Source organism: Trachypithecus francoisi, unplaced genomic scaffold (genome assembly GCF_009764315.1).
Source record: "Trachypithecus francoisi isolate TF-2019V2 unplaced genomic scaffold, Tfra_2.0 Lachesis_group7, whole genome shotgun sequence".
In the NCBI taxonomy this organism is placed as follows: Eukaryota; Metazoa; Chordata; class Mammalia; order Primates; family Cercopithecidae; genus Trachypithecus; species Trachypithecus francoisi.
Window position 1 is genome coordinate 74350457 of NW_022681472.1, and position 23329 is coordinate 74373785.

Sequence of the window (23329 nt, forward strand, 5' to 3'; positions counted from 1 at the left end):
TAGCCGAAATTTGGAAGAAAAATAAGAGGCTGGTAAGCAAAGGCGCCAGGTAAGCAGATCTCGGCCTAACGAGGGACATTAGGATACAGTACAAGGAGAAAAAAACTGCAGGTCTACAGTAGTATCTGGAAAAGAAACAACAGAATAAAGAATAGGTTAAATGTTCCTGAAAAGAAATGTTGTCCCGTTATCAGGACAATAAAACAGATAAAAAGAGGTTAGCAATGACTTGTACTTTCCATCAAGTCAATCCCTTTTGGCCTGGAAAGTCAGCCCTATTCTGTGTCATTCTTCTTCTCCTTGCTGTCTCTGTCTTAAACACACATTTCTTGCATTTTTACACTGCAGTCATTTACTAAAATGGTTTCTGTTTCAACTCATTGTATCACCGATACTGACAGACAGCAACTCTAGAGGTCAAGCAACTTAAGTAATAAGAATGCATCTGCTGCACAGTTGCAGTTGGGATCACGAGACTTTGGGAGGCTGAGGCAGGCAGCTCGCTTGAGCTCAGAAGTTGGAGACAATCCTGGCCAACTGGGCGAAATGCTGTCTCTACCAAAGATACAAAAATTAGCGAGGCGTGGCAGTGTGAGCCTATAGTCCCAGCTGCTCAGGAGGCTGAGGTGGGAGAGTTGCTTGAGCCCAGGAGGCTGAGACTGCAGTGAGCCAAAATCATGCCACTGCACTCCAGCCTAGGTAACTATACTGAGACCTTGTCTCGTTAAAAATAATAATAATACATTTAAAAAAATAACAATCTGCTTCTCTTAGAAACATCTTACTCCAGAAATGCTGACTTCAGAGGACTTGGATCATGATGGAGTATTAGACTTGTTTCTCAAATCTCCACATTTAGTCAACTCCTAGGAATCCCATTCATTCCTCCCACTGCTGAGAATCCAGATTTAAACTGAACAGGGAACAACCCCACGGAAGTATCTTTGTATTAGAAATTGCAGGACCGTAGCAGAGAGAATTTCCAAAGAAACCAAGCCACTTAAGGAACTGCATTAAACTACGTAGGAGAAATGTAAGGTCCTACAGCAAATGACTGCTTCTAGCAATGCATGCTGAGTATTAGCAAATTAAAAGCAGACTAGACTTTGTTTAATTGGCTGTATCAAGGCTAAAAAAAAAAAGATTAAATTAAATTATAAAAGATTAAATTAAATTATTTTTGGAAGATGCCTGGTGAGATTCAAATTTTCAAATGGCCATTGTACAAATGCCTCATCCCCTCTACTAGAGTTTATGCTAGGACAAGAAGTGGCTCTTATTCACCATGTAATCTGACCCCTATGCCATTTGGCTAAATGTCTTGCATGGTTTAGTCCCTCAGTAAAAATAAATTGCGTTTAATTTAATTATCAGTCTAAGATTTGTATAAATATTTTCTCTTATATGTATAAAATTTTATAAGACTTTTATAAATATTTTTTCACTGGTGATTTTAAAATATAGAAGCCTCTGAGAGGATGGTATACATGCTTAAAGAATATTCATTAATTATTTTCCTTATAGTACTTTTAGTTGCTTATATTCTTATACTTTGACTAAAGTTTCTTTTTAATTAATTACTTTGTATTTATAACTGATATATAATAATTGTGCATATTTATGGGATACAGTGTGATGTTTCAATGTATGTGTACATTGTATAATGATCAAATCAGGGTAATTACCATACCCATAACTTTAAACATTTATCATTTCTTTTCAGTGACAACATTTAAAATCTTCTACATTGTTATTTGCTATAGTCACCCTACTGTATAATAGAAAACAACAATATTTGTCTATATGTTTTTCCAGTATGCCAAATTTCAATAAAATGTGCTTTTAAATTGTAGTTACTATGCTCCTGGGAATTCCTTTTTTTTTTTTTTTTTCTGAGACAGAGAGTCTTGCTTAGTCCCCCAGGCTGGAGTGCAGTGGTGCGATCTCGGCTCACTGCAAGCTCCACCTCCCAGGTTCACGCCATTCTCCTGCCTCAGCCTCCTGAGTAGCTGGGACTACAGGCGCCCACCACCTCGCCCGGCTAATTTTTTTTGGATTTTTAGTAGAGACAGGGTTTCACAATGTTAGCCAGGGTGGTCTCGATCTCCTGACCTTGTGATCCACCTGCCTTAGGAGATGGAGTCTCGCACTGTCTCCCGGGCTGGAGTGCAATGGTGCGATCTCAACTCACTGCAACCTCCACCTCCCAGTTCAAGCAATTTTCCTGCCTCAGCCTCCCGAGTAGCTAGGATTACAGGCGTCCACCACCACACCTGGCTAATTTTTTGTATTTTTAGTAGAGATGGGGTTACACTATGTTGGCCAGGTTGGTCTCAAACTCCTGACCTCGTGATCCACCCGCCTGGGCCTCCCAAAGTGCTGGGATTACAAGCACGAGCCACCGTGCCCAGCCCCTCCTAGGAATTCTTATGGTGGCCATCTTGCCCAAGATGACAGAAACACAAGTCAACTTCACCACAAATCTTGGTCAGCATGAGGAGAGTACTAAACTTGGTCAGATGCGTCAGCTTTGGGAGTTAGTGAGGAAACAGGTAAACACAGTTGAAACAGAGACTTCACTTCATTGGGCAGGTTAACAGCACTTCCTCTGCTCTGCTTTTGCAGAAGTTAATGAATATGTGGCCTCGTCTTCTTCTGAGTCATCCTAACCCAGGGCAAACCTTATGTCAACAGTTGATGTAAGGTGATCCAATTTGATAAAATTACTATTTATCTCTAATCCGTTAAGGTTCTTCAGGTAAGTTTGCTTCTATGATCAAATTAATATAAAAGACCCATTAGTGAAAGCTTAATGGAGCTCTAATTTCAATCATTTTGTTTACTCATAAAATATTCCCCTATCATAAACTTTGAAAAATCCACCCTGTCAACAAATTTCACTATGATCACACCCTAGGCCATTATGGACTTCTGGGAGTCCAGCCTGAATAAAGACAGCAGAATCAGAACATCTATTATAAAGAAACTTTTCTGCAGATGTACAAGAAGTCTTCCAGTGTTTATTTTTTTAATAAAAAGCTCATATTTATCCTTGCATACTGATTTACCTATTATGCAATATAAATATTTTGATCACAAATGACCTTTTCTTAAAGTGAGATACCTTAAGAAAAAATTTCTATTTGTAGTACTTATTTTGTCCATAAATTGCAGCAAACATTTCCAGGTACAAGATCATTGAGGCATGGTGGATACACGGATGTGTGCAGACACTGCCCACCAGTCATGCCACGGTTGAGTGCACAAAGTTCTCCCAGCCCTCTTCTCTAACCAGTGCTCCAGGAAGCCACTGTCTGCAATCAGAATTGGCATGAGATGGGACCACTTACCATCTTATTTCTACAAGTTTCTGATTGCCTGTGTGCCCTGGGATATGTTCCTAGGTGATTCTGATCCTTCTGGCCGGAAGCTTGTACACTTCAGCCCAGCTCTGCACATTCAACAACTGTGGCTTTATGCTGCTTTGCTCATGTCTGACCAAAGCAAGTTGCGTAACCATACACACGGTCACAGGAAAAACATTAGGTAGAAAGCCACCTACAACCCTTTTTATTTTCTGCCCAGTCATTTGATCTGAAGTAAACAGAGTGATTTCTTTTCAAAGTATTAATTTGCTATTTCAGTATCAAGGTAGGATTCTGCTTTTTGTATTTAACTTCCATGATTTTTAAAAAATAGATTAAATTTAAAAATTCATGAATTTACTGTGGATTTCAGTGAGTTCCCTTTTTTCAGCAAGTTTCCCTGTTTCTGTTATTATAGCATCAGGGCTAACATATTGGGGAAGTCATAGTCATGCACTTCTCTTTTTCATTATACCCCTAAATCTGGGAAATCAATGAGATCTATTCTTTGCCAAAATGGTTCTGAAATTCACCTCATCGCCATTGTCACCACCATAATCCTAGGGAAGACATTCATCATCTCACAATTTTATAATCATAGCCTCACACACATGCACGTATATATACACACAGAGACACATACACATATGTATACATACACGTATATTCTATGTGCACATTTGTCTGTATATATACATATATAAATATACAATATATACACATATATCCAGATACATATATACATATATAATGCATATACACACATATTTCATGTTTATATGTATATTAAAAGTATCAAAAGATGGAAACATTGACAAGTATGAGGAAATTATATGCATTTTTTCCACATCTAACAAATTTGGGGATGAAATGTTTCAATACATGAACACACAAACACACACACACACACACAATAAATGCAAAACTTACCGGTTGACCTCCCCACCATCTATGATTAAATTTCTCTCGCCCTCGCAGATGAAAAGTGGCATCAAATACAGGATCATACATTGAATTGCCAACAATTCCATGTGATTCTGGATACAGCCCCTTTTTGTAAAAGCAAATTTATTGTTAAAATAACAATACAATAATCCACAGACATTAGTTCTAGTATAAATTTTCTTAGCATAGAAGGTTTTATAGAAATACTTAATTTCCAAAATTATGTAAGACATATATAACCTTCACTGTGTATCTGTTTGAGCAAACGTGAATAATATCTAAGGGAAAAATTATAAGCCATCTGAGAAACTTGATAAGAAATTTAATATTGGGGTTTTTTACTGCTATAATTTAATAAGATGACAATAATTTTCATTATTATAAATTAACCTTTAGTTTGGAATGTATACATGTGCCTCCAAAGAAGTTTCTATTTCTAAATACACTTTTCCTTCTTTCTAAATTCTATTCCTCCCCAAATCAATTTTTAAAAAAAGATAAATAAATTATGTTTTAAAGAACGAGTGATAGAATTTGAAGTACCTGAAAACTAAAACATAGCCCTGAAATCACCATTTTTATTTGCAAATTCAGAAAATAAACAATAGACCCTCTGGTATTCGAGAGAAGTTTAATGTATATGTTCAAACAGAACTGCACCTGAAAAAAGGTTTCAGCTTTAAAGTTGGAATGAAGTTCAATTGCCCACAAAGTTGTAAAAGGCATTTGCTGTGAACAAACGACCCAGATAAGATGGAAAACAGAAAGATTTTCTTTGAACACTAAGGAACACATTTTAAAAGTAAAGTCTCCCCTTTAAAGTCATTCCAGGATGAAATCAGCCCTTTGAACATATATCATTTGAAGAAATACTTACAGTGGCCAAAGTGTATAAGTTAGGAAAGGTTTTAGTTGGGTACACCGGCCTCATGTAGGGCGAATGTGTGCCACAAGACCCTGGAAAGAGAATTGCAAATATCAGAACAAGAGAACCAACAGGAATTGCTTATAGAAAATCCATTTTATAAACACTCAGACAGGTGTTGCCTTCACTTTTCAAATAATAAAACACATTTAAAACTACGTGCTCATAGATCTCAAAGCCCACAGCCCACTGGTTACTGTGGAGATCCTGGATTACAGATGAGAACACAGAGTATGGAAATTACTTACTTAGTTTTTCAATATTAGGCATGACTTTGCTGCCTTTCTTCATGTATGATGCACGGAAGCCGTCCACAGAGAAGATGATTAATGGAGGGCGAACAAACCTTAAACAGTAACACATTAAGCTTTTAGAAACATTATTGCCACAGAGTTGCCATTACGCCTAGTGATTCTCAATAATGGGAGCAATCATTTCCAAGAAAAATTTTGGCCGGGTGCAGTGGCTTACACCTGCAATCCCAGCACTTTGAGAGGCCGAGGCGGGCTGATCACCTGAGTTCAAGAGTTTGAGACCGGCCCCATCTCTACTACAAATACAAAAATTAGCTGGGCGTGGTGGCGGGCACCTGTAATCCCAGCTACTTGGGATGCTGAAGCAGGAGAATCACTTGAACAGGGGAGACAGATATTGCAGTGAGCTGAGATCGCACCATTGCACTCCAGCCTGGGCAACAAGAGTGAAACTCCATCTCAAAAAAATAAAATTAAATTAAAAAACCGAACATATTCATTTAACCATTTAACCACAAGCCAGTCGTGGTTAAATCAAGACTGCCCAACAAAAATATTCTGCCAGTCATTCATTATCTGAATTCTTGTGTATGAGATCTGTGAAGTTACGGTACAAATTAAAAAGTCATGAAACATTTCTGTTTTGTAACAAATAACACAGTGACCTGTTGTTATTCATTGGTAGCTTTTTTTGAGATGAACTATCAAGACTGCCCTTTCTGCCTTGTTCTTCATGTCTGTGAAGATCATTTTTATGCCAGGGATGTGCTTCTTGGGATTCTCTAAATACTCCATGAGTGTATTCTCTCCCCAGGTGATGCTTTTGTTCTTATGGGCCTCTGTATAAGAGAATCCAATGGCCTGATCTATCTTCCCTGCAAAGAGACCACAGAGATTTGACCCAGCCATGTGTTTGCCTCCCTTTTCAACAGTGTGAAACTGGGCACACTTCTGAATAAAAATTCTCTTGCCTTTTTCAACATCACCCATATTTAATTCTCTCTTTGGTCATTGGTGCTATAAAGGTTCCCATTTGGAAGCCGGATGTCCCACTGTCTTGGATGACTTCTTTTTTTGAGAGGAGGTCTCTTTCATCCAGGCTGGAGTCCAGTGGCACTATCTTGGCTCACTGCAACCTCCACCTCCTGGAATCAAGCAATTCTCATGCCTCTATCTCCCGAGTAGCTGAAATTACAAATGCGCTCCACCACTCCTGGCTAATTTTTTTGTATTTTTTTTTTTAGTAGAGACGGGGTGTTGCCATGTTGGCCAGGCTGGTCTCAAACTCCTGACCTCAAGTGATCTGCCCACCTCGGCCTCCCAAAGTGCTGGGATTACAGGTGTGTAATCAAAAAGTAATAATTACTTATTGGATAACATAGTTTTAAAGTTTCTCTAGACTTCCTCTTTCATTCCCCACTCCCCCCAAAATAGGCAAAACAAGAACTCCAGAAAAAACAATACTGAAAAAAGTCTTAGCCAGAATATTCAGATGCACTTTGTAAAATCTTCAGCTGAGGTGGAATATAGGGGATGTTCAGATCCCAGTATGTGTAGAGATGATTGGAGAAAACTGGGGGAAAGAAAACTGTCACCATTTCAAGACGTACCTTCAACCTTTCGACTGATGAATTCCTCCTAAGTACTCATAAGTTTGCCTGTATAAGAGGATTTCAGCTTCACATTGTTTCTAAACACTTTTCATTTCCTGTGAGAGTTTATCAGCTAATACATAAAACTTCAAAATAGTCATAAAATACACTTACCCTGCCGGGCATTCTGGAGCTTTTATTTCCTCACAGTCATCATCAACCCAGTGGGACTCTCCTATAAGGAAAAGTGGGTAAATGTATTGTTGAATCTAATTACAAATGCCACGCCTTGAAGCTCGCAATTCTGGGATCTGTGTCCTGTTTGATACTTTCTTTACGGGATATCACCAAAAAAAAAAAAAAATTCTGAAAAAAAATCTAGTTTCTGGTTTGGCTTATAAAGTACACTCATACATGATGGGAAAGCTAAGATTTAATAACCGCAAGTGGCGAGGTGTTTATTTGAGCCTTCCGAGTCTAAATGGTTTGTAGATTAAAAAAACCAGTGGCGTCAGTGAACAAAATTTCATGTTTGTATCCCTCCAGAAATAAACTGTTTGGTCATTAGATGGAACATTCTTTTCTCCACCACTGGAGATCTCAAAGGCATAGAAAGCATGGCAAAACTTCCCTTTAGATGAAAAAAAGAAAAGAAAAAGAAGAAAAAAAAAGCTTAGAATCTACAGAGATAATAAATGGAAGATTACAATAGAAAGCTTATTTGCCAATAAATCTGCATACAGCCCTTGAATTTAGAAAGGAAAAAAAATACTGAATTTCATTTTTTGTCTTCCACCAAGATCTAAGAGCATAAACCTGTCTTTCCTGAGTTACCACTATCGAGAATAGAGAACAGAAAAGGCCTCAGATAAAAAATACGCTTTCCTTTGAAGAAAATAAAAATTATCAAAAAGAATTTGCCTTAAATTATTTTAAGACAAATAAAAGTTACATGTCCTGAACAGAAGTAAAATTCGTAACCAACACATTGGAGAAATTGCTCCCATGTAAAGAGAACTGGAAATCTTCTCTGGTCAGTAAGACTCTAACTACTGGACAATGGAGTAACTACAACACTCCTTAAAATAAAGAATATTTAGTACACATATAGTAACCCAGAGCACACATGTGGGCCTCACAAAAGTACTGAAACTAGAATTTTAAACCAGTAAAAGCCAATGTTTAATGATTCAATGATCAATGATACTAAGGGCTTCTTTTTTTAAAAAAAAAAAGTATTTCTAATAGCCTTTGTGGCTTCCTGGTACACTTACTGCAGAGGAAAATTAAAAAGGAAAGGGAAATACATTCTCAACCAATGTTATGCTTCAAAATAAAAGCATAATTATTGGGTAGGGGAAATTAACAATACAATAGTTATTTGTATGGGTAAATTCTTCAAATATATTAATGTAATACCCTCTTGCCACAGCTAAACACCTTATATATTGCAGAACTGACTTGATTTTTTTCCTGAAATCTTTTAACAAACTTCTTCTTAAAATTTCCACATCAGAGATAATGAAAAGGACTTGATTTAGAAATTTAAAAAGTGACTTACGAATAATAGATAAAGATTCTTGGATCTTCCCATCAACTTCTGTAAGTGGGTTGCATGGCAACTTAAACCCATTAAAGAGAATAAGTGCATCTTTTATATTTTCTGTAGTCCATTGACTATTGTTAATTATTGGAATAAAAGCATCATATTCCACAATCAACCAGACAAAGCCAACACTCATGCATATATGGCTTTGGGGTATAAGAGGAAATGCTGGTCCCCTCATCCCCTTTACCAGCAAGTACCCCCATCCCTGGGCCATTGTCAATGCCTTGGTGAACAGCTTACATCCAATGGATGAAAAAGCCCTGGCCCCTTGCCTCAAGAGTAGTGACTTGGATTTACTTTTCAGAGCAAGCAACAGAGGGAGGTGAGGCTAACCGAGAGCACGTCCTCACTTGCCTCTCCACACTCCTACTTCCCTATCCTGTTTCCCTCTCCTCCGACATGGTTTTCCTGCAGTATATCCATTTCCTCAATAAACTGCATGTACTAAATCCCTGTCTCAGACTCTGCTTCTAGAAAACTTGATCTAAAACCGAGACAGGAAATTTAGAAATCTCTTCATTATTATGGTTCTGTCTAATTAAGAAATTCTAGTTTCTTTCCTTTTTACTTCAGATCAGTGAAAATGCAGAGTAGCAAAACTAATGAAGAAGCATGAGAAATTAAAAAGGACAATTCATTCCTTCCCCCCAAACTCATATCCAGTGTGGTCTATTCCTAGCATCCAGGATCTCCTGGAGCACCTCCAGTTTTTATTCTTTTAAAGCTCAGGCCAATCCAAAGAAACACGTACCTTTGCAAACCACTTGGTAATTGGTACAGCAGTCCCCCCTGGCCAAGCAGTCCTCCGAGCAGTGACAGGCATTTTCTTCATTTCTGACTTCTCCACATCTGTCCTTAGTACACTCCCAGCCACGGGCTAAAATCATCCCAATAAAACATTTTCACTGCTGCACACTAACCAAATGAAAGAAGCCACAATTGCTTACAGGATTTCCAATGAAGAGAGCTAAAATCTCACATCATTTACTCTGCTTGTGAAATTTGAGTTGGCTTGAGGCCCAGATGACATTTGGAGAACTTACAGATAAGATGAATTTCTAAGTTTTCAAGTCAGAGAACAATATCAAGATGCAATTGGGTTCCTTTGGAAAAACAGGGCCCTGAAAGGCAAGCAAGTATCCCTACCATTCTCCAATTGTCCTAAAGGATCCAACACATTTATGGCATCGAAAGTTTGTGATAGGGCTGCCTATTATTGTAGGGACAGCCTCTATAGCTTGGCTCTTTTACTTTCTGAAGTGGATATGCTTAGCTTTATTTTTATTTTATGTATGTATTTATTTTTGACAGAGTCTTGCTCTCTTGCCCAGTCTGGAGTGCCATGGCGCAGTCTCGGCTCACTGTAACCTCCGCCTCCCTGGTTCAAGCGATTATCCCGCCTCAGCCTCCTGAGTAGCCGGGATTACAAATATATGCCACCATGCCTAGCTAATTTTTGTATTTTTAATAGAAACGGGGTTTCACCATGTTGGCCAGGCTGGCCTCAAACTCCTGACCTCAGGTGATCCTCCTGCCTTGGCCTCCCAATGTGCTAGGATTACAGGCATGAGCCACCGCGCCCAGCCTAAAGTAGCTGTGCTTAGCCTTAATCAGTGTGATTCAAACACAAATCACAGGACAACTACATGGTTTCTATCTGCACCTGGAGGTTAAAGTCCTAAATAAGATGTGAAGAGTATAAAGGGGGCATTACGATGTTTGCTCAAGATTCTAACCACTGACCAAGTGTGGTCCTACCTACAAAGACAGGTCAGAGTTCCTACTTTCAACAAGCCAAGTAAATGGGTTACAGATTTCCCTCTGATTGAGGGCTCACTGCTTAATTCTTATATTCAGAAAAACAACCTTTCCATTTTAAAAGAAGTGCTGTTTTCTGACTTTTTCATCTGCTAGAGTGTAAGCTCCATGGCAGGAAAAGTAACACCTCTCTCTTCGCTCTTCTATTTCCAGTGGCAGACTGTAAACCCGGGAGACTGTGCCTGGCACCTGCTAGGTGTTCAATGAATATGTATTAAATTGAACTGGAAATGACTATGGAGATAAAATATAGCTCTTTAAATTCAGAACTACTGTATTGAGAACTTTCATAGTTAATTAATTTACTCATTGACTCTTATACCATATTTTCCATGCTCTCGGTGCTAGGATGTCATAAAGAATAGGAGAGACTAGGTCTGTCTTCATGGAGCTTACACTTCCATTGGAAAAGACAGATTATAGGCAAGTAAACAAGTAAGCAAGATCATTTCAGCTTGTGCCAAGTGTTGCGAAGGAAGTAACAGGTGGCACTGATAGAGAAAGACAGGGTGAAAACAGAGTGCTACTCCAGGAAATAGAATGGTCAAGAAAGGTGTCACTGAGCTAAAACACACATTAACACTTCAGGCCTTTATCTCTTAAAATATGTCATAAGTGGAAAATAATGATTTTGAAAGCAATCCTGCCTCTTAGTAATATTCTACCAAGAGAAACTATTGTTAGGTGAATACATTAATAAAGAGATATTATGGACCAGGCGCAATGGCTCATGCCTGTAATCCCAACACTTTGGGAGGCCAAGGCGGGCGGATCATGAGGTCAGGAGTTTGAGACCAGCCTAGCCAACATGGTGAAACCCCATCTCTACTAAAGATACAAAAAAATTAGCCAGGCATGGTGGCACATGTCTGTAATACCAGCTACTCAGGAGGCTGAGACAGGAGAATCGCTTGAACCCGAGAGGCGGAGGTCACAGTGAGCCAAGACGGCGCCATTGCACTCGAGCCTGGGCTACAGGGAGACTCTGTCTCAAAAGAAAAAAAAAAAAAAGAGATACTAGTTGTTCGGCATAAGTGCTACCCCTGCCCCTTTTGGTCAATCATTAGCCAGAAAACTATGCAACTTCTATTTAATTTTTACTCTTTTAGAATTACCTTTGCATCCTGATTCTGTTCTCTGATATTTTTTGTTGTTTTGTTTTGTTGAGACAGAGTCTCACTGTTACCCAGGCTGGAGTGCAGTGGCGCAATCTCAATTCACTGCAACCTCTATCTTTCAGGTTCAAGTGGTTCTCCTGACTCAGCCTCCCGAGAAACTGGGATTACAGGAGTCTCCCACCATGCCTGGGTAATTTTTGCATTTTTGGTAGAGATGGGGTTTCATCATGTTGGCCAGGCTGGTCTCAAACTCCTGACATCAAGTGATCCGCCTCCTTCAACCTCCCAAAGTGCTGAGATTACAGATGTGAGCCACCATGCTCAGCCATTCTGATTTTTCAATATCCCGTTTCCATTCCCTTCTCTTCTCGAGCAGATTAAGTGCTTAGAATTGCTTTTCCCATGACCTGCTCTTCCCAAATGATGAGCAATTTTCTAAGGTTGCTTTGACTAGAGATATTGGGTTTTTTTCAATTCAAGGTGATTCTATCCACCAATAAACTTTTATTCCAATCCTAATTCCATAAGAAAATCACGTGTACATCACTTACAAAAGAATATCATTATTAATAAGCTATGTTTATTGAGGAACTATTATGTACGAATGAAATAAAAAATAATTCCAGCGTTTAAAGTGAACTATACACAAAGGACAAGTCAGTCATCCGTGTAATTTTCAAACATGGTATTAAACATAAAAAATACTTAACCTTATTGGAAAATAAGGAGGAGGTCACCTACCAGATTATTTTAAAAATATTTTTTAAAATAAGAGTATTCAGTGCTGAAAAGGAAGTGATGAAAGGTCCTTGTGTCGTTTGGTAGAAACATAAACTTTCAGAAGTATAATTCTGTAATGTGTATTTAAATTTAAAAAATGCATATATACTTTGACCCCAAAATCCCACTTCCAAAAATTTATCTTAAGGAAAATAGGCAAAAGTATGAATACGCATAAATTATATTCATTGATACACCATTCACAATAGCAAAACTCGGGGAAATATTCATTTAATTACTCAATGAATTAGGTTGCAACAGTTCAATGGAATACTATGTAGCCATTCAAAATGATGATGTGTATAAAGATTTATTAATGCAGATACTTTCCCACACATGCATATATATACATACAGTTGGAAAAATATACATACACACATAGATACATACTGAAAACCCACACACAGAGTTATCAAAGTTTCACTGAAACACTGTGGTTGTTTCTAGACAGTGCTCCCTCAGCAAAGGAGAATCTCAGAGACTTTTGTTTTTCTCTTCATCCTTTTATTATTATTTGATATTTGATTCCTTCACATTCAGGATATGTTATCTTTGTACACAGGGAAATGGACTATAAGATATTATTATATCCCATCCTTAATAAATTGAGGAACAAAGGCATGAACTACATTCAAAAGAGAGCTAAGCTAGAGTCAGGGATTCATTACATTATGCAAAGAATTCTAAGACCAGGAATCCAGAAGTTTGATCTTACATGCCACAGACAAGATATTCAAGGTAAGGAGGAAACATAAAACATTAGTAAATTCCTTAGTGCCAAGCAAACACAGATTGCTGGCTTGAAATAATGTTTTAGAGCCAAAAATCTCTGCTGGAACATCTGTTCCATCTATACATTCAGCTTACAATAGTCCCAGCAATTCAGTTTGCAGACCCACAACTAAAAGAAACTGGGAGAAGTTCCAAAGAAAAGCAACCTCCAAAAAAGTGGTTAAATGGTTGGAAAATGTATTCTGCAAAAAACAGCCTAATGAAGCTGTTCTTATTGCAGGATCGCAGGAGGAAACCCAACTAGAACTAGTAAGGAAGTTTATGTTGGATTTCATATAAATCAAGAGTTACCACTTAAGCAAAACATAGTAATATCTGTTTCTAATGATAACATTTGAAAGATCAAGCTAACAGCAATGATAGTAAGAGTTAGGTCTTTGAAAGAATTGTCTAAGCATAAAAGTCCAAAAACAAGAAATATCTGGCCAAGGAAACTGTGGAAACTGCTTCTGGTGATGTCAAGAACAGGATTGACTGTTGTCTTTCTCAGATAGTTTGAATATGGTGTTGTCCAGAAGCATGGTGGATAGCTTACAAGATATCTAAAAAATCCTATCTGAAATACTGGGCTTTGAAAACCTAGTAGGTGGGATGGCAGAAGTCCCCAGAGGTGTTTTTCTCAACTTATGTGCATTCATACAGAAGCCTGTATATCCTAATAACTGTTCCAGTACAAAAGAAATGTAAAGAAAGTCACAAAAAGTGTGGAGGAAGATTTTAGAGCTACCTAGAGCGTGAAACTTCAAACAGAATTCCATAACAATTTTCCATTTGCACAGACAGTAGGGAATGACAGGCAGACTAACAGGTACTATACAGTAAGATGAAGTAAAACAAATGCTAGAAGCTGGCTAAGCAAGAAAAAAAAAATTTTTTTTTAAAGAATATACACAGGCTAGGCGCAGTGGCTCACGCCTATAATCCCAGCACTTTGGGAGGCTGAGGTGGGAGGATCACGAGGTCAGGAGATCAAGACCGTCCTGGCTAACATAGGGAAACCCCGTCTCTACTAAAATTACAAAAAATTAGCCGGGCATGGTGGTGGGCGCCTGTAGTCCCAGCTACTCCGGAGGCTGAGGCAGGAGAATGACGTGAACCTGGGAGGTGGAGCTTGCAGTGAGCTGAGACCACGCCACTGTATTCCAGCCTGGGTGACAGAGCGAGACTCTGTCTCAAAAAAAAAAAAAAAAAAAAAAAGGGCCGGGCGCGGTGGCTCAAGCCTGTAATCCCAGCACTTTGGGAGGCCGAGACGGGCGGATCATGAGGTCAGGAGATCGAGACCATCCTGGCTAACACGGTGAAACCCCGTCTCTACTAAAAACTACAAAAAACTAGCCGGGCGTGGTGGCGGGCGCCTGTAGTCCCAGCTACCCGGGAGGCTGAGGCGGGAGAATGGCGTGAACCTGGGAGGCGGAGCTTGCAGTGAGTTGAGATCCGGCCACAGCACTCCAGCCTGGGTGACAGAGCGAGACTCCATCTCAGAAAAAAAGAAAAGAAAAGAAAAGAATGTACACAGGCTGGGCACAGTGGCTCATTCCTATAATCCTAGCACTTTGGGAGGCCAAGGTGGGAAGATTGCTTGAAGCCAGGAGTTCAAGACCAACCTGACCAATACAGTGAGACACTGTCTCTTAATAAATAAATAATAAAAAAGAACATACACAATTTGAGCTCACACGCCCTAGCAGTGAATGTGGGAATTGACAGCAAGAGATAGAAAGGAAGAAGGTGAAGACACAAAAACGAAAATAAAAAAAATCATTTCCAAAACCAGTACATCATGACTGCGGCTGCAAAGAACCTCCCTCTGCTGGATCTTGTGTGGAAACAATGGTCATTGACACAGCGTATGCTCTTCATACAACCAATGATCATTCAACAAACGAAACTAAAATCCACCATTTGGATAGACCAAAGCAGGGTGGCCACTCCAGGATGCATACAATAGCAGGCAGTCTTTAAACCGTCTACTTGAAGGTAGAGAGGACTCATTAGTTACATACCTGTCTTCAAACAGAGCTCATCAAAGTCATGGCAGCAACTGGTGTAGCTCTTACACAAGTTGTCACAGCGACAATCAGGAGGTCCAGCTTCTTGAAGTTCAAAGCACCTGCCCTTGCAAGATCCGGAGATGTTAGTCCAGGGGGAGTCCGATAGCACTGCAAAGAACAAGAGGCAAAGACAACGGATTGGAGAGTGGTCGTGTCACCACGGAGAGGCGGCACTGGGAAGCTGCGTGGTGTGATGCTGCAGTGGACTCTGGAGGAGAAGACTGGTTCCATTACTTGCTACCCACGTACCCTGGGCAGGCTGCCCAACTTCCTTGTTCTACGATTTCCTCATCTGTAAAGTGGGGGACTCATAAAAGTAACTCTATGTTGAAATAAGAATTAATCAATCCGTGTAAAACACTTAACCGCATGTCAGACATATAGAAAGAGTAACAAGTGTTGGCGATTGGTTCAATTACTATTTATAATTATTATTACTGCAAATCTGTGATGGTTAGTGCCCCATGGGTGCTAACAATGACCACAGAGAACATACCTTGATCTATATCCTTAGAAACAAGAGAGCATGTCCCTATTTAAAAATCCAAAACATTTTGCAAGGAAAATTCAGCTCAAATGTTCCGAGAACAGACCAAATATATGAGATTGAAATAGAAGACTTTTACAGTTTCAGCTGGTGTTTTACAAATACAAGCTCTACAATCTTGGCTTCTCAAAAAAATCTTCCATCAATATTTTCACATGATATAAGTGTATGTAAAAATCAAAAGAATCAACTAAAATTCGGGGAAAAAAGAATTCAGTGAGATAAAAATTCCACAAATTTGTAATATGCACACAATATAGTTTCAAAATTAAATGGAAGTTTCATTCTCAGTACTGCCTAAATGATAAAATAGCTAGGTATTTTATTTGGTATAAATTTAATCATATGTATGTAGAACCTACATGAAGAACATAAGAAAACTCTACCAAAAAAAAAAAAAATTAAGATCTAATTAAGGTGGGGCGAGGTGCCTCATGCCTGTAATCCCGGCACTTTGGGAGGCTGAGGTTGGTGGACCATCTGAGGCCAGGAGTTCGAGACCAGCCTGGCCAAAACAGTAAAACCTGGTCTCTACTAAAAATACAAAAATTAGCCCGGTGTGGTAGCAGGTGCCTGTAATACCAGTTACTCAGGAGGCTAAGGCAGGAGAATTGCCCAAACCTGCGAGGCAGAGGGTGCAGTGAGCCGAGATCACACACACACACACACACACACACACACACACACACACACACACACACATATATATATGATCTAATTAAAATGAAGGACATACTACCTTAAAGGTAAAAAATCAATATTATAAAAATACTAATTCTTCCCAAACAAACCTGAAGACTCAATGCAATCACAGCCAAAAATATTGAGAGTTCATGAAACTTGAAATAATATTAAATGTTTATTTAAAAATAAAATATTTTAAAATAGAAAACCTCTTGAAAGGAAAGTAATTTGATAAAGACTAGATAGCAAAGTACATTCTGAAGTTAAATAATCAAAGCAGTTTGATACTAGAAAATAAGTATATTGGCCGGGCGCGGTGGTTCAAGCCTGTAATCCCAGCACTTTGGGAGGCCAAGACGGGCAGATCACGAGGTCAGGACATCGAGACCATCCCGGCTAACCCGGTGAAACCCCGTCTCTACTAAAAAATACAAAAAAACTAGCCGGGCAAGGTGGTGGGCACCTGTAGTCCCAGCTACTCGGGAGGCTGAGGCAGGAGAATGGCGTGAACCCGGGAGGCGGAGCTTGCAGTGAGCTGAGATCCGGCCACTGCACTCCAGCCCAGGCGACAAAGCAAGACTCCATCTCAAAAAAAAAAAAAAGAAAAGAAAAGAAAAGAAAATATGTAGATTAATGTTGTGGATGGGGCCCCATCAGTAAGTAGGGACTAGAAATAATTAAGTTAGAGTCTCATCTCAATATACAAAACAATTTCTGATAAATGGAAAATATAAACAGTCTCATAAATGTTTCTAGGAATTAAAATTTTTGTAAAGTAGAACGTAACTTAGAAAGACCTATCGATATTTTAAAATGCTTATAAATGTTTCACCCAGAAATTCTATTACTAGAAATTTACCATTTACACATATTTGCAAAAGTTTGCCAAGCTACATGTACAAAAAAATGTCCATTGTTCATTGCAGTCCTTTTGTTACAGGTAGAGACCCTGAAATCAACCAAAGTTGTTTTTCCCATCAAGAAAGAATGAATCACTATATCCATAAGTGGGCTATTGCACACCCCTTAAAAAGAATGAGTCAGATCTGCGTAGGCTAATATGGAAAGAGCTACAAAAGATATAAATAAGTTGTTTAAAGAATAAATACAGGGTAAAGTGCTATATATTAGACTTTGTGTTTAAAAATAGAGATAAACAGGGCAATAAGGATAGAAATGAAGATAGAACTAAAAACAGAGCCAGAACTAGAGACGAGTGAGTGACAGAGTGGGGCAGAAGGACGGAGAAAATGTCCAAGTTTGTATCACATTTTTAAAATGCAAGTGTGAATACACTTTTTTCCTTCTGTAAGAAACAGCTTACAGAATTACATTTAGGGAAAATGAGAAACAGAGGAAGAAGATTTTTGCCTTCTTGTTGTTTGAAATTTCTAACATTCTACAAACTCACATGTAGTTGCCTGGTCTTTTGTTTGCTTACTTACCTTCTCTTTCCTTCTCTCTCATTATATATACATACCATACAATATATGTGTGTGTGGGTACGTATATTTATGTACAAAATATATACTGTATAATATATGTCTGTGTGGGTATATGTACATATGTATGAAATACATGCCATATATGTGTATGGGTATGTATATATGTACAAAATATGTATCATATAATAGATATGTGTCTAGATATGTGTATATATATACAAAATATATACCATATGTGTGTGTGGGCATGTGTATATATGTATAAAATATATACCATATAATATATGTAAATATCCTAATAAATATTATTGACATGCGATTTATAATTTTATTTTCTTATTTACATGCTTATGAATTTTTCATTTTTTATAATTCATATGTTGTACATTTAAAATCAAGAAAAAGCAAGAAGCAGGAGGAGAACAGATGTTAAATATCACTTCTGGGTTCGCCCAAGCCATTTATCTGAACATTCTTTGTCCTTTGTCCTCATTAAAGTCAGAGTCATCCAATCCCAGCCTTTAAGGCATCAGATCAGTTCAACTAAAGCAAACAGATTGACCAGACCATGAGATGTGAAACATTTTTGCATGGTTGCTCCCAGGATGTTGAAAGACATACAAACCATACCAGTTCAGTTTAGAAAATAATATTCATTTCCAATGCAGAGGTCCATAAACCACATTTTTCTATTGTCTTTGACCAACCTATCAACAGTGCATGCTGAACCATAAGAAACCATGGAGGCAGGAGGGGTTGAGAAGTAAAAAAAAAAAAAAAATGAAAAAAAATAGAGAAAGTCCTACAGTAAAAATAAATATAAGGAACGTACTTACAATAGAATATTCCTTAAGGATACTGCTTAGATAGACTCATTTCAACATCTATCTAGTAAATTTTCAGTAGAATTCATTCCCACGAGCTGCTTAAATAAATAAGCTTAGCTGTGCTGATAGCTGAGATACTTCAAAGAGATCTAAAGGCAATTTGTTTACTGATGTGCGGTGTTCCTGCATGCATTTGAAATTGTCCTGCAACCACGCGCCTTGCTTTCCTTCATCATAATCATCTCTTCCCTGTGTCTTTCATTCCTTTTTTTTTTTTTTTTTTTCAGACGGAGTTTTGCTCTTGTTGCCCAGGCTGGAGTGCAATGGCACAATCTCAGCTCACTGTAACCTCTGCCTCCCAGGTTCAAAGGATTCTCCTTCCTCAGCCTCCTGAGTAGCTGGGATTACAGGCACTCAACACCACACCCAGCAATTTTTGTATTTTTAGTAGAGACAGCTAATTTTTTGTATTTTTAGTAGAGACAGGGTTTCACCATGTTAGCCAGGATGGTCTCTATCTCCCGACCTTGTGATCCGCCCGCCTCAGCGTCCCAAAGTGCTGGGACTACAGGCGTGAGCCACCGCGCCAGGCCTATCTCTTTTAAATAGAGTGAGTGTATGGTGACACCTCAGTAATGCCAGACACTCCTGTGTGCAATGGAAAAGACAATCTTGATGAGTTGACTATACAAAAAAATAAATAAATAAAATGATTAAATTAACAAATAAATAAAATAGAACAATGGAGTGGAATATTCACTCTGCCTTTCCAGGGTCTATTCCATCCCAGCCATATTCTTTCATGACAAGCTCTAGTCCCAACTGTTTTCCTAGGAGTTCTGCAATCCACCTTTATATTATTTTTTTAATCATTTTTTTATGGATGAATAATAGAGGTACACAGTTTTGGGGTGATAATACATTCATGTAGTTGATAAAAATCAAGTCAGTATACTTGGAGTGTCCACGTTCCCTGTCCTTCTCCCTGCACCCAGCCGAAGGTGTTTAAAATCAAGAAAAAGCAAGAAGCAGAAGGAGAATAATGTTAAATGTCATTTCTAGGCTCACCCAAGCCATATATCTGAACATTCTGCTCATCCCTTAGTCCTTTGTTCCTGCATGCATTTGAAGTTTTTAGGACTTCTCTCTTTATTGTACCTGATGTCATGTCAAATAGAGAAAGATTATCTGATTTATTAGAAGTCTGAGTTTTAAAATCTGTTGTCTTCCTTTACTTGACCTAAATCAAGAGAACATTGATATAAGCACTTCAGATGCATAACTTATTGAGAGGTGGGATGAAAACTGAAACATCAATGAACCTGTGGTATCCCAAATTTTTCATCATTACTGAAATCACCATAAAAACTCAGAAAACAACTAAAACAAACAAACAAACAAAGTACTCTCAAATGTATCAAGGCAGAAATATGTGATAAGTATGAAACTTGGAATTTCTTATGAGGTATTTGCTAATACCTTTATGAGATTCAAATTATATTGCTGTCTTATAAATTACATGTTTAATTAATTAACACCATTAAAAACGATGTTATTTTACTTCAGAGATGCAAGTCAATTCCAGAATCTTGAAAAACAAATGTTCAGAGTTTTATATAGTGTTCTTTTTAAAAATAGAGACCTCAAATTTTAAAATACACATATGTACATATATGACATGTATAACAACAATGCAATGCACTTCTTATTTTTCACAAAAGCATAATTTCATGATTTAAAGAAACACCGAGGTAAAACGTACTTTATTTCATTCAAATTCATAATTCTGACAGAAACAGGTACAATTACTTTTACTTAAGTCAACTTAATGTCTAAAATATTCCATCTTACAATATGTATAAAAAGGTAGGGTTGTAGAATTCTTGTGCCAGCCGGGCACGGTGGCTCACTTCTATAATCTCAGCACTTGGGGAGGCCAAGGCAGGCCGATCACCTGCGGTCGAGAGTTCGAGACCAGCCTGACAAACATGGAGAAAACCTGTCTCTACTAAAAATACAAAATTAGCCGGGCATGGGGGGTGCATGCCTGTAATCCCAGCTAGGGCTGAAGCAGGAGAATCGCTTGAGGCGGAGGTTGCGGTGAGACGAGATCATGCCATTGCACTCCAGCCTGGGCAACAAGAGTGAAACTCCATCTCAAAAAACAACAATGAAAAAAGAATTCTAGTGCCATTTGTTCCATAATATACAAATAATAATAATAATAATGATGATTTAAATTATTGGAAGGAGCCTAACGGATGACAAAAGTTATAGCCAAAACATTACTTCATCTTAGGCTCCCAATCATATTTCCCTCTAAATCCCGCCCCCCACAAGATGCAAATACTCAAATCTGGATGATGGCCAATAGAAGAGGCAGTATTTAAGTCTGGAAACATTTAGCTTAGCCTAAAGCTGGAAGGTTCTTCTAAGCTTTGTCTGCTCCTGTTGATGATACTGCTGTCTATCTGTTCCTCCCATTCTCCTTGGTTCTTAGCCCAGGTGTTTCCCGAAAGTAAGAGTAAAACCTTAAAATGTGTTACCAGCTGTGGTTATACCACCTCCTTCTCTCAAGAGCGTTAAAACAGGACAAGTTCCCCTGTGTCTGCTGCCCTGTTTGAAGCACAACCCACAAGGCAAGGCAGAGGACAGTGTGCATGGCATTCAAAATGCTGCCCAGCTCTAGAATTAATACTGTATTATGTCTCTTCTGAAGTATATGGTTCATTCTTTCTGGTCATACTCTTTTTGTATTGAATTTGCCATTTTTTCTTGATGCTTCTGACCTCACTTTTAGTAAATAAAGCTTACACACAGGCCTACATGGCAGTATCTTTGCTTCTTAAATACATCACTTTTTATAAATATTCATTACTGCAACATCACTGTTCTCTTCTCTTCACAGCTGCTGGGCCAGATTTCATACACTTTTTTTTTTTTTAATAAATAGGTCCACCTGGGAAGTTTTTAAACACCTGTGCTTTCAAAACATTTGTAAATACAATGTCCTGATCAGGCTCAGTGGTTCATGCCTATAATCCTAGCAGTCTGGGAGGCCGAGGCAAGTGGATCACTTGAGGTCAGGAGTTCGAGACTAGCCTGGCTAACATGGTGAAACCTCATCTCTACTAAATATACAAAAATTAGCCAGGTGTGGTGACAGGCGCCTGTAATCTCAGCTACTCGGGAGGCTGAGGCAGAAGAACTGCTTGAACCTCAGAGTCTAGGCTGAACTTCATGGAAGACTGGGGTTTCTGAGTATGTAAACTAGGTAGAGGAGTCTCTACAGTTTTCAGATAAATGAAAAATCACTACACTACAGCTCCATTTAACAAAGAACTGAAAAATCTGTACCCTCCTTAGCTTCCAGTTCAGATAATTTCATTCCATTGACTTAAACTCCCCAATTTCTACCTGAAATTTCACATAAAGCCCCATGAGAGGATATTCCTCATGACAGAGTTTTGCTCACAAAGCAAATGGCTGATCTATGTCCCCTTTACAGTTTCCTACATTCTCCTGTGACAACATTTAAACAGCTTTTCATTGTAGAACAAAATTTCTAAAATTATCAAATGAATATAAACCTTCTCACTTCTAGTACCATTTTCTGATTTCCCTATAATTCTCAAAGAAAAGGTTTACCCTTAAAGTTGTTAGAGACAGTCTACATTTCATATGAACCTATGCATTTCATTCACATACTTTTCAACTTTTCTTTCAAGCCACTAAAAACAATGATGAATTAAACTGAGCTTTTAAGTCTCTGTTAGCCAGCTATTCACAAGCTCACAAATTTTCTTTTGTCTTTTAATAATTAAATTACGTACATATCAAAGAGGATATTCTATTTCCACCTGGAGACAGTTTCTAAATCACAAGTTTCAATGAAATAGACTCCTGCATAACACCACAAACATACACACTGCAAGCACACATGAGTACACAGACACCTGTAGACAAATAAATTCTCTTGCAGTCTTAAAGGCAAATCAAGTGGGCCACATCAGACATATGAGACAAAGATGTCAAACTAAATCGCAGGTTTATATTTTCTTTGAATATTTATTCTAGCCATCTCACTATCTCATTCACCTGAATGCCCATTGTATTTACCCAACAGAATTATAAGTAGCTTTTCTCATTTCATGTCTCCTAATAAATCTATAAATCTTTTACAACCTGGTATAAAAAATCCTGTTCAGCCATTATTTCCTATCCTAACAATAAATCCAGATAACAAGTGTGTTAGTTAATTATAACAGTCTGTTTGCACTGCCACAACCTTGAAACTAACACCCCAGTCCATAGTACAGCAGCGAGGGTATCCATGTGTGCAGAACATTCTCAGCTATTGTTGAGGACTCTGAGAAGCTATGGTTACTAAACAACTGCATGCTTTTGAATGGTGCATCTCACTCTGATCAATCCGAAGCTAGCCATATATCAATACCCTTTGTGTTCCTTCTATTTGTTGCACTCTTGGAGCACTGAGCTTCCCAGAATTTCTTTGGCGCCTAAAAGTGTTGTTGGAAATAGGCATGGCTGCCTCCCCTCCTAGTGTCTTATTCTTA

At 38.3% G+C, this 23329-nt stretch overlaps 2 protein-coding genes and 1 non-coding gene across 12 annotated transcripts in view; 1 reads left to right on the top strand and 2 right to left on the bottom strand.

The window, feature by feature from the left end:
- The window catches only part of ENPP2 (ectonucleotide pyrophosphatase/phosphodiesterase 2), a 131474-nt gene that overhangs the window by 55781 nt on the left and 52364 nt on the right, over positions 1–23329 (bottom strand). For all 10 annotated transcript variants that reach the window (XM_033202467.1, XM_033202466.1, XM_033202469.1 and 7 more), the window contains exons 3-8: positions 15202–15357; positions 9442–9567; positions 7256–7316; positions 5484–5581; positions 5188–5267; positions 4296–4415 (exon numbers count right to left, since the gene is read on the bottom strand). In XM_033202467.1, coding sequence (XP_033058358.1) covers positions 4296–4415; positions 5188–5267; positions 5484–5581; positions 7256–7316; positions 9442–9567; positions 15202–15357 — 641 coding nt within the window. The remainder of the gene's footprint in view (positions 1–4295; positions 4416–5187; positions 5268–5483; positions 5582–7255; positions 7317–9441; positions 9568–15201; positions 15358–23329) is intronic.
- Positions 6036–6622, bottom strand: LOC117078921 (cytochrome c-like). Its single transcript, XM_033202476.1, has one exon. It carries the CDS (start codon positions 6477–6479, stop codon positions 6165–6167), a length of 315 nt encoding a protein of 104 aa, XP_033058367.1. The 5' UTR covers positions 6480–6622; the 3' UTR covers positions 6036–6164.
- On the top strand, positions 19366–19443 carry LOC117079693. Its single transcript, XR_004435548.1, has one exon. It is a non-coding gene; the product is annotated as a small nucleolar RNA SNORD55/SNORD39 (small nucleolar RNA).